The sequence below is a fragment of the Dromaius novaehollandiae genome, chromosome 9, assembly GCF_036370855.1.
Source record: "Dromaius novaehollandiae isolate bDroNov1 chromosome 9, bDroNov1.hap1, whole genome shotgun sequence".
In the NCBI taxonomy this organism is placed as follows: domain Eukaryota; kingdom Metazoa; phylum Chordata; class Aves; order Casuariiformes; family Dromaiidae; genus Dromaius; species Dromaius novaehollandiae.
Window position 1 is genome coordinate 31493340 of NC_088106.1, and position 12775 is coordinate 31506114.

Sequence of the window (12775 nt, forward strand, 5' to 3'; positions counted from 1 at the left end):
TGCGCATGCTTATCTGGGGCTCCAAGGCAATGACCCGCCTCGTGGTGCCCTGCTCACACCATGCGTGGGACCATCTGTGTGTTGGAAATAGGGTCTCGCTCGGTTACTGCATCCCCAGGGAGCGGTGGATGTGACTCTTTCCCCTCCAGGGACACCAGGAAAACCCGTGACCCACCACAAAAATGCAGCAAGCCCACATGAAAAGAAATATCTGTCCAGCTGGGGTCACCCATACCCAAAGTCTTGCTGCTCCCCAAGTAAGCAGCCCCTGGTTCACGCCCAGCCTTGGGGCTGGGGGGAGCCCGCGTGGCGCAGGGCTCGGCGGGGAGCACAGCACTTCTGTCCTCCCTGGGCGCACCCAGCCAGGGTGCAAGAGTCTGGGTTGAACGTCACCTTCGTATGGGCCAGGTAGTAGCACAAAGGGGTGGCGTGGGGGCAAAAAGAGCTGTGGAGGAGAGCTGAATGTTTGCTAAATGCACAGAGGGGAGGGGACCTGCAGCCTCGGCCAGCAGGTCACACACCCAGGGCACCCACCTTGCTCTGTACATAGTAAAGCACCAAGGGTTTTTTTAGCTGCCTTGGTGCATTTTTGCACCAGGAACATGCAGCACAACCAGATCGTGTGACCAGAAAATGCCCTGCAATCACTGCAGCTGGCAAGGAGGACACCTCTTCCAGCCTCAGCCTGAAAGGAGGTCGCTGGTGTGGAGGGGAGGCATCCCTGTGCGCCTGCTTTCTCTCGGGAAACCCGTCCCCTTTTGCTGTTAGCCTTCCCTTCCCTTAGCTCTGCTGAGCCCAATCATCCAGTGGCCAAAAGTATCCCTTTAGCTGGGAAAACCCTGCCTGGCTACCAAAGTGGGGTTTTGCCAACTCGTGCCCTGCCTCAGCAAATGTTTTATGCGAGGCACCCAGCCTGCAAGGCCTCTTGACAGCATTGGAGAGCCAGCCTGTCCCCGATCTGGGTGCACTTAGTCTTGCAGCATCACTGGCTTGGAAGAGAGACAGTGGATGAACATTTATGCATTTAAGTACTGTTACTGCAAATGATGATTAAAAACAGAAAAAAATGACGAGACTGAGGGAGCTTGGAAACGTGAGCACGGAAGAGCAGGGAAGGAGGGTCACCAGCTAGTACAGTGCGGGAGGTACTCGTGCTCAAATGTAGAGTTTTACCAAATACTTAAAAAGGCTTTTATCTCTCTGAGGAATGTCACAAGTAACCAGCCTCTGCTCTCTGCGAATTATCTTGAGGCTCACTCCAAAGAGATGGCTAAAAAGAAGTCTGGGAGGAGACAAGAATAGAAACTATGGGCCAAAAGCTGCCCTAGGTGCTGGCATCCCCCAAATGCACCCATTTGGGCTATATCACTTTACTGACCTCAGGGCAGCCGTGATATTTCCCACTAGCTGAGGAAGCACCCCTAAAGCCCTGATCCTGCATGGGTTTGTGGCTTTGTTGGACGCAGAAGATGTCTCATATGCTCCCCTGGCTTCTGGGGCTCTTAGCTTTGCTGCAATTGCCTTGGACTCGGCTGTTCCCACTTGGCACATGTGTGACTGGCCACCTCCAATGAGCCCTGAGATAGCAGTGAGAAGGGTTTTGCAAAGCTAGGACAGGCCTTGCATGGACTCAGTTGTTTTGGGCTTGCTGGTTTGGACACTGACTGCTGGCCCCCTTGCCGTGAGCACTCTCTCCAGCTAAAATTGGTGTTCCCTTGCGCTCTGATGCGACCTAAAGCCTCGGCCCTGCTCCACAAATTTGCTTGTCCAAGGATGGGGCTGCAGGATCACCAGTTTTCCCATAACTTCTGGAGGTAGCAGCAGTCTTCCCACTGAGCAACCTGTGCTAACACATCCCTCCCTTGTCCTCTTCTGGACAGTGGCAGCGAAGTGGGTCCCTAGTTACTCACCACTCCTATTGAGAAGTAGTTGTTGATGATGCTGTACGGGACAGGGTCCCCGCGTGCCTCTCTGTCACTGGGAATTACATCTATCTGCCAGCGGTCCAGCATCACCTCAGTGCTGTGCTCGATATCTTTCAGCACTTTCATCAGGTTGCCTCCTTCATAACCTGCGGAGGAAAAGAAGATGCATGTTGGCATTTAAGGAGGGGATACAGTTGGGGGCTGAGCACTGGCCAGAGTGTCCTGGTCAGCCTGGGGCCAGCCTGGGGCTGATGGTGCTGCTGTGAATGGTGCTGGGCCCCTCTGACATGGTGGAGGCAGGGGTCTGTCAGCACCCATGATGACTCGGTGTTGCTGGGGCTGTCAGGAGTAGCTGTCGGCCCCAGTGGTGGCAGACACCGGAGAGCCAAGACGTCTCCCCAGGAGTTGGGAGCTGGTGGGATTGGTGGGGACAACCTGCGCCCTAGCAGCAGGCATGACACGGTATGGCAGAGAGGAAATTTGAGGGACTGCAAGGTGCTCTGGAGCCTGTGCATGGGGCTGGGATCCTGGGGAAAGCTATGGGCCCAGGATTTCCTGACAAATCCGTGTCTAGCGTTCAGAGGAACAAGGTGGGGATGGAGCAGGCAGTCAGAAGAGGCTTTCCCTCTCCCTGGGGGCACTGGGTCCCACCTCGCCACCAAGGCTCACCGCCCTGCTCAAGCACTTGGGCTCTGCCTGCCTCTCCCAGCCTCCAAAAGTGGGGCGGTGGGGTCCTCGTGCCTCCCGCAGGGCAGACATCCTTCTCTTCCCAGGGCTGGCTGCCCTCGTGAGGGGACATGCTGGGCCAGCAGGCTACAGTTTCACTTGGAAGACGCTGAGGTCTGGGGTCATTCCCACCTCCTCTTCCGGAAGGAAATGCCGGGGCCCTAGCACAGCTGCCAAGGACACCCTGCCCTGCCTTGCCCTGCCTGCACAAGGGAGCCCTGGCACCGGGGCAGATGCAGGCAGAAGGGGTGACAGCTCTGAGTGACCAAGAGACCCAGGAGGGCTCTGGCTGACACCCGGAAAGCCAGGTTCCCCTGGGGTGTGCTCAGTGGCCCTGGGGGCTGTAGAACTGGTGTGATTTTGCACTGGAGAGATGCACAGTCTGTCCTTGCACCAGTGGCAGTAATTCCAGCTAATGGCACATCTCTCCCAGTTGAAAAAAGAGTGTGGAGCAGGGACTGGCTCATCTAGGCTTGGAAAGCAGCAAATGCTTTTTTTGGAAGGGGTCAGAGGTACCAACAGGAGGCACCACGCGGGAGTCACGACCCCCCGGCTTGGTGGCAGCAGTGGCCAGGGCACCCACACAGGCTTGGCTAGCACAAGGCAAGCGCAGGACTGACCCTGTCTTCGAAGAAGTCGTCAGCATCTGGAGGCACTTCTATTTGCCCACATGCAAAAGCTGTGTGGACTATTACAGGGGAAGGATGAGAGCACCATGCGCCAGCAATGAGAGGTGCAAGATGACTCCCAGCACAGTAGAAGGACATCCGGAGAGCCATCCCTCCCTGGCAGGCCTGGTTCCCCATGGAGGTGCAGCAGAAGGCACCCACGGGCTGGCCACCTCGTCCCGGGATGTTCACTCTGCCTCACCTCCTCCCCAGCGCAGGCACCTGGCGAGGTCATTGCCTGTTCCCAGTGGCAGCACAGCCACGGGCGGGTGCTTCAGCAGGTTTGCTTTGTCTGCAATCCAAGGAGAAAGAGACATTAGGGGCTATCCGGAAAGGGCCTTGCCCAGGTTGGGCTCATTCCCTGCTCCTATTGATGTCCTTCCTCTGCCAGCACCCCACGTCAAGAGTGCGGGGGGTCTTATAGGGCCCACACCTCACTCTTGCAGGACAATATCAGGGAACCTGAAGCAGAAGTGACAGATCGTTGAGGACATGAGTGGAGGATGCTCTGCAGGAACAGAGCTGTCGGCTGGCTCTCCGTGCATGGGAGCTCCATGGCCAGGGCACGCAGCTGCAGGCTGTGGCAGGAGGGGACATCTGCCCCATTTGGCATGGCTGGGTCCTCACTCACCTATGCAGTCCAAGATCCAGCCTACAGTGCCGTCCCCTCCGCAGGCCAGGATGCGGAAATCTGGAGTGTCCCGGAAGAAGCTCAGCCTGGAAGAGGCGAGAAGGAAAGAAAGGCAGTTACCTGGGGGAGAGTGCAGCGGTGAACAGGAGCAGAAGCTGATGGGACAGGGCAGGGGGACAGGATGGGTGGGCTGGGGCCAGCTGAGGAGCAGCTGTGGCACCTCCGTACCCTGGAGCAGGCCCTCCACGGTCCAGGTTGTACACTTGCCGTGGGTTGAGTAGGTAGTGAAATTTCCGGAGGACCCTAAGGAAAGAGAGAAGGAGTGAGGAGCCCAGCAAAGGAAAGCTAGCAGCTGGCCAGCCTGTCTTGCGTGGCAGACCCCGACCCAGCGGGGCCATGGAGGGATGCTATCCCCAGGCAGGAGCTCACATACCGCTCTCCTTGCCTTCCTCCACTCTTGGGATTCACAAACACGAGCAGGGGGTGTGTCCCAGGCCTGGGGCTGATCTGAAAGGCAGAAAAGCATGGCTGCCAATGCCTGACTGCTGCAAGGCTCTGGGCACGCGTCTGCAGATGGCCGTGGCAGAGAGCTCCCTCCAGCCCGGCATGGGAGCCCACCTGCAGGCCTTGCCCGTCCGTGGTGGAGTTGAACTTGAAGCTTTGGTGGTTGTCCTCGGGGCTGGTGCTGGCAGGAGAGTCGCTCTCCGATTTCCTGGAATGGGATTGCCTGTCCTTTGGGGAACAGAGGAATAGGCATGAAAGCCACAGAGAAAAGGTATGCCAGCAACACCAGAAGCAAGGAGGCAGTCAGACACGTGGCAATGCTCCAGCACGGGCCTGGCAGGGTTTTGTGCTGGTCGGGGCACCTGCCTGGCGCAGTGGCAGGGGTGCAAGGGTGACTTACCAAAACCACTGGGCAGATGTAGGAAGGCAGCAAAATGTGGTCCCGCAGCAGGCCCCCGTCACACTCGGGCTTCACGTGGGAGGCACATTTGTTGTGAAGCTGGAGGAAGACAGGAGGAAGGGGATGTGAAGCAGACAATGCTGCGGTGCCTGGCTCTGGCCTCTTGCTGGCCTGGTCCCACCCCATGGGGTCTCCAGGGACGTCCTGGGCGCTGCCCCAGGCTGTTGCTCCTCTTGCAAGCAGGGGCCAGCTCCACAGCTTGCAGGGGAATTGAGCCTGGGGGCAAGCAGCACATCGCTCCAGCGCCCGGGAAGGATGGGGTTGTCATGCGTCAGCCCTCCGGTCTCCAACACTGAGCCTGGCACTGCCTGGTTTGCAGCAGGACCCTCTCCCTCACCCTGGGACAGGCCATATGGGGTGACCAGCAGGGCTGAGACATGCATTCCAGGTGGCAGGGATGCTCTGCACTATGCCCCCTAAGCCCGCACCCCACGTACTCACGGTGATTTGGCACCAGACACAGTGCAGGCCAGTGATGCCCTGGTAGCACTTGATGCTCTTGTGGCATCTGTCACACTTGACAGGGGAATTGCCCTCAATCCAGGTGTGCTGCATCACCTGCAAGAAATGGGAAGAAACTGCAGCCGCACGGGGCAGTGCCCATGAGCCCAGGGGAGTGTCTTGTCTGCTCAGCGCCCACACGACGGGGTCTGTGGCTAACTGCCTGATTTTGGAGATCAGCCTTGCAGGGACGCTGGCTGGCACTGCTCTTTCAGAACTGCCCTCCTGCACAGCTGCTGTATGTCTCTGCTGCTCTGAGCAGCATGCAGGACACAACCTGCCTGCCAACAAGCACCAGCTCCGCTGCAGAGCCAGGAGCAAGCTCAGGGCTGGGCTTTTGTGGATTCCCAGTGGCTGGGGACAAGGTTCCCCCATGGCACTGGGCTCTGGAGGCTGGAGCGACCAAGGGCAACTGTCTTGGGGCCCAAGGGGTAAATCCTGGGGAGAAACACCATGTGGGACCCCCTGGGACTGTGGGGTGACCAGGGGGCTGGACACCCTCCCGATGCTGTTAGATGGGCCGAGTCAGAAACGCACCAGCCTCCTACTTACGTTCGTGTTTCTCTTGGATTTCACATATGTGCTGATGCACGAGGCGATATCTTTGGACACGCACCTCTCATGGACAGTGTATTTACAGACTGCAGCGGAAGAGAGAAAGAGGCAGCCGTGACCCTCCAGCCTGGATGCCCTGCTCTGCTACTAGCTCACCTCCTGGCAGACCACGGTGGCCAGCAGGCTTAGCAGCCCGCACAGGGCACTGCCAGCCCTGAGGAGCCCTGCAAGGCTCAGCAGCAGCAGGGGAAGGGCCCCCTCCTCCCCCGGGGGGCCCAGGCAGAGTGGTGGAGCAGCCAGCCTGGAGGACCCTGTCTCTGCTGGTCCAGCATGGTGCTCAGCAGGGTGCTCGGGGGGGTCCCCCTGGGCCGCGGAGGGCAGTTGGCCGTGGGACCCAACTCACAGGAGCAGCACAGGCCCTGCTTGCGGACCCCCAGCAGCATGGTGCGGCAGAAGTTGCAGTAGGCGGGTTTCTTGAAGTGCTTCAGCCTCCAGGCATGCTGCCCATCGTCCTTCACGTTCTGCAGGGCGCAAGAGTGGGGGTCATTCCCATGTTCGGGGCCCAAGCCAAGTCACTCTGACAGTTTTACCAGCTTTTTGCCCTGTAAGCCCTCCCCCACCCCAGCATGCACGATGGAGCATCTGCTCTGGGGCTCCTCCTGCTCCCCTTCCCCACGTCAACCCTGACGGGGTGCTCAGCCGGCAGCTGATGGGGAAAGGGGTGACTCCGTGCCTGTGGCCACATGCCTGTCACTGTGTTGCCCGCACCAGATGTCACTCACACCCCAAATCTCCTGGGTTAACGGCTCACATGGTGGCTCCCAAAATTTGCTCTGTCAAAGTAGAGTCCACTCAGATCACTGGCTTCACCCTTTGCTTAATGGGATGAACCCAGAGAGCCCATTCAGGACAGAGTCATGCCGGCAGATGCCCCAACCCTAGCCTGATACCTGGGGATGGACCAGAGGCTTTATAGTGTGTGTCACGCAGCTAAAGGCTGCTAAAACCCGATGGGCTGCTGACACCACCACCCCCCCAGCAGAGCTCACTGTGTGCAAATGCCCTTGCTGCTTCTGGCCAAGGATTTGCTTCGTACCAAGGACTCATCCCTCCTACCCTGGCCATCAGTAAGGGAAATCCACGGCAGGGACACATGGCAGGTGATGGGGCTCTCTGGGCCCCAGGGCAGGGTTGGTCACTCCCCTCCCAAACCCCATGTCCCCCTGAAATGCTTCTTTGTTTGTCACTGGTGGCTGACCTCAGCTGCTTGAGCAAATCACCCCCCCTAATTAATCTGGAGACAGTGAGGATCCTGCCTGTAATTACAGACACTCAGAACTGCTCTTGGCTGCTCCTGAGCACTTCAAAGACGTTTTAGCCACTCAGCTCACGTATCAGTTACAGGATGAACCAAAGCAGCCAAACGCAGCGGTGTGAGATGCAGGCAGTCCAGGTGTCCCACCCGGCCCGCAGCTCGCCCTGCGGGGGAACGCGGCCCTGCCCCGACTGCCCTTCACAGTCCTACACCCCTGTGGGCATGAGGCTACCATCCACGATGGGGGTGGGAAAGCCCCCCTTCTGGGGCTGCAGAGCTTGCAGGGCTCCCCTTCATGGCCACCCTTCTGGGCCCCGGCAGACCTCGCCTCTGCCCGCCCCCCACGCACCTCCCTGCACCCAGCTCCTGCACTTTGCTCCCTTCGGCCTCTGTTTACCAGCTGTCTGCAAGTCACTTAACATTTTCTTGACTTTATTTGCTGTGCAAAATTGCTTGCTGAGCAATGAAAGCAAATGATCCTGGCTCCACAGCTGGCACAGAGCCCGCCGCGCGCTCCTGCCTCGCCGCCGCGGCAGACAGCCCTCATTGGATGAGTGTGTCTCTTCAAACCTGGGTCCAGGCACAAGCACTTTCCAGGAGCCACTTAAAATTCCTCCCTTGCTTGAGCTTTCCTGACGGAAAATCTGCTCACCAGCCTCTCCGTGGAGAGCAAACACCAGAATGGGCAATGCGGACAAAAATGCAGTGAAATTTCATTGCCAGTTATATTCAGAGAGTTAGGGATTTGGATGCCCCTTGATGAAATGAAGCTTGGTAGAAGGAAAGGGACACGTGGAAATAAGGAGGAATCAAAATCACCTTAACTTTGCTCTTCAAAGTTCACCCCAGGAGAGGGAGCTAGCATCTTACCATTTTATTTTTGGAATAAATCTTCACCATACTGGAGTACACTAAAATACCACGCAGCAAATCCAGCCTGTTTGGGCATCGCAACTATTAATATATCCCAGCCAAGAACTGGGGTTGTAAGACTTTCAGAGGGGCTGGCCCTTCAGCAGAAACGAGGTAAGGGTGTCTGTGTGGGGCTGCTGGAGACAGCACAGTGGACGCTGGCGGAGGGCTGTGCGGTGCCGGACTAGACAGCGGAAAGGCTGCCGGTGTGTTGTCAGGAGTAGGGTGCCCTCCCGTGGTTTCTGTGTGCCCTCCCTTGCCTTCTGGTCTCTTTTCCCTCGTCCTACCATTGCAGCTTTGCTGGTGTCACAGGGAGCCCCTCCGCAAAGCTGAGGTCTTTCTCCACTGTGGTCCCAGGGCGAAAGCCCAGCAGGCACCTAAGTGCTGGATGCTGGGAGGCAGCGGTGGCCGAATGCCCTTGTACCACCCGCTGGAGCCAGCCCAGCGTGTGCCACCCAATTTTGCAGTGCAAGCACTCACCGTCTCCATGCCCAAGAGGACCAGCAAGGGGATGGTGGTCATGCCGCCCCGAATCCACTCCTCTAGCGTCACGTTCCCATCGTGGTCATAGTCTATCTCCTCCATCATCGCTTTCAAGATCTGGAGGATGGAGAAGATGCACTTACATGGAGATGCAGCCTTTGAACCCAGGTCCCAGCTGGCTACAGACCCGCTCAGCTCTCTGCTCCCCAAGTCCGGCAGGACTGGGCTGAAAGCATCCCCCACCCCCAGCCCTTTCGTAGCTCCAGCCAGAGGCACTCACAGGCTTCAGCTCTGTGGAGTCCCACTCCAGGTACTCCGCCACGTGCACCATCTGATTGATAATACGATCCAGCTCCTGAGCACAGGAATAAGACCAAAAGGGGGAACAGAGTCAGGCGGTTAGGGAGAGCCTTCCAGCCTTAGCAGCATGTCCACCCTCAAGACACCAAACCAGGAACATATCAGGTCTCCATAGATATACGTCCAAGGTTGTCCTGGTCCCAACCCTACCCAGCCTAAGGGTGAGATAGTAGCACTCCGGTTCTTGGTGGGAGGCCTCTTTCCCCACTGAAAACCTGCCAGAAAATCTGCATTGTTTTTTTCTGTAGAAAAAGCTGTTCTGGTAAAACAGATTTTTGTCTGTGAGGGGTTTCAAGGAAAATACGCACAGGACAAAGAGAAAACGTTATGCTTTTTGTGCAATATATTTCCTTTTCTGGAATACTGAAACCTGATTTAACCTTAGATTTTAGTCTTGGGTGAATTTTTTGTAGCTGTTGCTGGATGATACAGAGCTGGTGTCCTACCTCCAGCATGCCACAGTCTGGCATCGCTGGGAAATGCTGTACCCTTCATCTTGCATTACAATTATTATACCTCTATTTAGTTCAGACTGATACGGCCTCTGTCCCCCATTGATCAACACGTCGCCTGTCTGCATGGTAAGGAAACAGCCTGAATCATTGTCTCAGTGGAGACATTTTGATCTGTAGAAGACAATTTCTGAGCTCTACCAAACAATTTTCCCAATCAAATCTGATGTTGCCTTCCCAGCGCTGTTAAGATTTGGGGGTTTTGAGCCCATTTGGGAACTGGGATTTTTGTGGGATTTCCTGTGGGATGGACAATCTGTCTGTCAGCTTGTCTCAGCAGGGCCCCTTCTGCATGGGGGTCTGAGGGGAGCTGTGCTTCGGCCCCAGGAAGCAGAATGAAGAAGGGCAAGCACAAGGCCTGGAGGGACTGTGTGTGTCTTTCACCCCAAATGGACCCAGCTTCCTAGTCCCCATCCTGAAGGAAAAGCTTACCGAGCTGTCCAGGAGGCCATTTCCATCTGTGTCGTAAAGGCGAAACATAACTGAAGGAAGAAGAAAGTGAGCTCCAGGTTAGGTTAGGACCCCAGCCCCAGACCCGGGCACTGGGTCAGCCCCGTAGGCAGCTCTGATCCTGGCCAGGCACAAACAGAGTGAGGTTGGAAGAGCTGGGCATCGTCCCTGGAAAGCTGGTCTTTGCAACCGCCGCGCAGCCTGCTGACACTCTCCTTTGCTCAGACACAGCACCCTAAATGTGACACCACCAAAGCAGCACCATGCACCATGGCACGGGTGCTGCGATGCCCAGCCAGCCCCCGTGGCCTTGGGCCGGGGGCAACGCTGTGCCAGCACGGCCCTCCTCCTGCATCAGGGAATTGCTTCTCTGCCTAAAGACTCCAGCACAGCAGGCGATGCAGCGGGCATCCAATGCCACAGATGTCCGTGACAGCCAGGGCTGCTACCCAGCTCCTCTGCCCTTGCTACACCTCTGAGCATGCCGAATCCCGTTGTGCTCACAGCATCCCACCGGGGGCTCTGCTTGAGGGGCCACATATGTGCCCCATCCTGTCCTCCGGCTGAGGATGCCACACTGAGCACCCCAGGAAGGATGTGGCCTGTTATGCTGAGGAAGTGAATCTGTACTGGGATACAGACGGACAGGAGTTAAGGTTTGACGTGCTCCTGCTGCCCTTCTGCCAGGCAAGGATGCCATCAGGTGGGACGAGAGGAGCAATGCTGAACAAGGTCCAATCGTCTAGACACAACCCCCTCTGGAAGCCAGAGATGGATTTCCCAAGTGGTTTTAATGTTTAATCACTAAAAAGCAAAAAGAAGCAGGCAAAGCCATGAAAATCCTTTGCAGCCTCTGCATGGAGTGGATGTGGGACGTGATGGGCATGGGGCAAACCTGCCTGTCCTTGAAGAGCCAGGTTCCCAGGCCTCCCTCCTGGCTTGTTCCCAGCTTGATCCCATGCCTGAGGAGGCTCCCAGTTACCACTCTGGTACCCAGGCCTGGTACCACCAGCCTATGCCTTGCACACAGCCCCAGCCCCCGCTTATCCTGGTGACACGTCAGTAGAGGGGCCAGCCAGTGTAGTGGCATCACTCGGGGCCCTCCTTGCCTGGAGAAGTGTAACACCAGTGGTGTCAGAGCCAGACTGGCTTTGAAAGGCCTAAATAACCAGTAGAAAGCCCATAAGCAGCCCTGGATGCCAGCTCCTGCAACACTTAACCCAGGGCTTTCCTACAGCAGTGGAAAATCAGCCATTTGGGACTGACCAAATTCATCCCAGCTGTCAGGATGAACCAGCCTGGCTTCCCAAGCAATATACATCCACATCGTAGCACAGCAGGGAGAGTTCAGGTCTGTTCTTTTGCCTTGAGAAGGTTTTGAATTTCAACCAAAGCAGGAAAAGGATAATTTATCCCAGGCCACGTGTGTCTGCCCAGAGGGGTTGTGCCAGCCTAACTGGTATGCCTATGCCTTCGTTCACTAGGGCTTCCTTCAAGGTTACTCAGGGGATGGTTTTGGGTCCTGGTGGGAGAGGACGGGCCTGGACCCTCATCTGCATCTCTCAGTGCCCTTCATTCTTTACCCATCACCACCTCATGCTGATCCCAGCTGGGGATGACTTTCAAGCCCAGCTAGTAGCATCCCTGTTCAACCAGATCCCCAGGGTATTTGCTATTGGGTACCTGGGACCTTAGGGCAGCAGAAACACGGGAAATAAAACATGATGGGGATGAAAGCAGGGACTGAGAAGCCTAAATTCTGCCCACGCATTTTTGGCTCAGTGAAATGCAAAGGACAAGCTGCAGCTTTCACCCACCAGCTCTGGGCTGCGCAGACAGCACGGTAAAGCCAGCCTGGGGAACAGAGCGGATGATGATCCAGGTTCAAATCACAACCCAGCTGAGCTGTGACTAAGGTATGGGATAATCAGAACATTTCTACTGACTTCAGCTTCTGAAACCCCAAAGGTTTTGAGTCAACCTAGCTCTGATCTTTAGAGGAATGGCTGGCTCACAGCCTTCCCTACATCAGCTATTGGCCATGATCTAATCAATTAATTAAAATGCTTTGACTGCCATGTCTGAAATGATCCATTGTCATGATCAGCAGCAAATACTGAGGTTTCACTTTTTCACCATCTGAAATACTGCTATGTCTTCAGAAAAGCTCCTGCCCAGAGGGCATCTGGCCTTTGCTGTGGTCTGGCCTGGGGCTGGTGTCACATGAAAAGGAGGACCTAGCATGTCCAGCCCTGCGTCCCTCCTTGGACCAGCCTTCCAGAAGATGCCTCTAGCAACCCATCCTCCCAGTTCTTCCATTCATCACTGGCACTGAATAACCATCAGTCCATGGTCCCACAGTCACACTTACATTCCAGCTTGTCCTCTGCCCGTCCCCTCTCCAGCAGTGAGAGGTAGCAGACAATGTCTTTAAGGTAGACCACCTGAGCCAGGGGTGCCGGGGGATGTGGAGTGGCAGCTCTCAGGGAGTTGTGGCTCTTCCGGAGGCTGAAGGGTAACCTCTTCTCCAAGCCCCTTGAGCCTGCAGGGATGGAGTGGAGAATTAAGGCCCAGCACACGGTGGACCTATCAGAGCCAATTCCAGCTTGGCACTGTCAATAGCCTGGATGGGGCTGGGAGCACACAAACCCAAGGTACAGGGACATCTCTTCCTAGGGCTGTTCTGCTCAAGACAGGCAAAATGAAGGTGCCCTGGAGAACAATCCCCTGGTTTGATCTTGTAAGAGAAGGGCTGGGTGACGCCAGCCAGTTC

General features: G+C 56.5%; 1 protein-coding gene across 3 annotated transcripts in view; it reads right to left on the bottom strand.

Annotated features, from left to right (window-relative positions):
* DGKG (diacylglycerol kinase gamma) overlaps positions 1 to 12775 on the bottom strand; it is a 52856-nt gene that overhangs the window by 19957 nt on the left and 20124 nt on the right. For all 3 annotated transcript variants that reach the window (XM_064517130.1, XM_064517129.1, XM_064517131.1), the window contains 14 exons: positions 12374 to 12544; positions 9985 to 10034; positions 8961 to 9035; positions 8678 to 8797; positions 6374 to 6491; positions 5968 to 6056; positions 5356 to 5472; positions 4855 to 4953; positions 4569 to 4682; positions 4384 to 4457; positions 4179 to 4253; positions 3951 to 4036; positions 3522 to 3611; positions 1911 to 2071 (listed from right to left, as the gene is read on the bottom strand). In XM_064517130.1, coding sequence (XP_064373200.1) covers positions 1911 to 2071; positions 3522 to 3611; positions 3951 to 4036; positions 4179 to 4253; positions 4384 to 4457; positions 4569 to 4682; positions 4855 to 4953; positions 5356 to 5472; positions 5968 to 6056; positions 6374 to 6491; positions 8678 to 8797; positions 8961 to 9035; positions 9985 to 10034; positions 12374 to 12544 — 1439 coding nt within the window. The remainder of the gene's footprint in view (positions 1 to 1910; positions 2072 to 3521; positions 3612 to 3950; positions 4037 to 4178; positions 4254 to 4383; positions 4458 to 4568; positions 4683 to 4854; positions 4954 to 5355; positions 5473 to 5967; positions 6057 to 6373; positions 6492 to 8677; positions 8798 to 8960; positions 9036 to 9984; positions 10035 to 12373; positions 12545 to 12775) is intronic.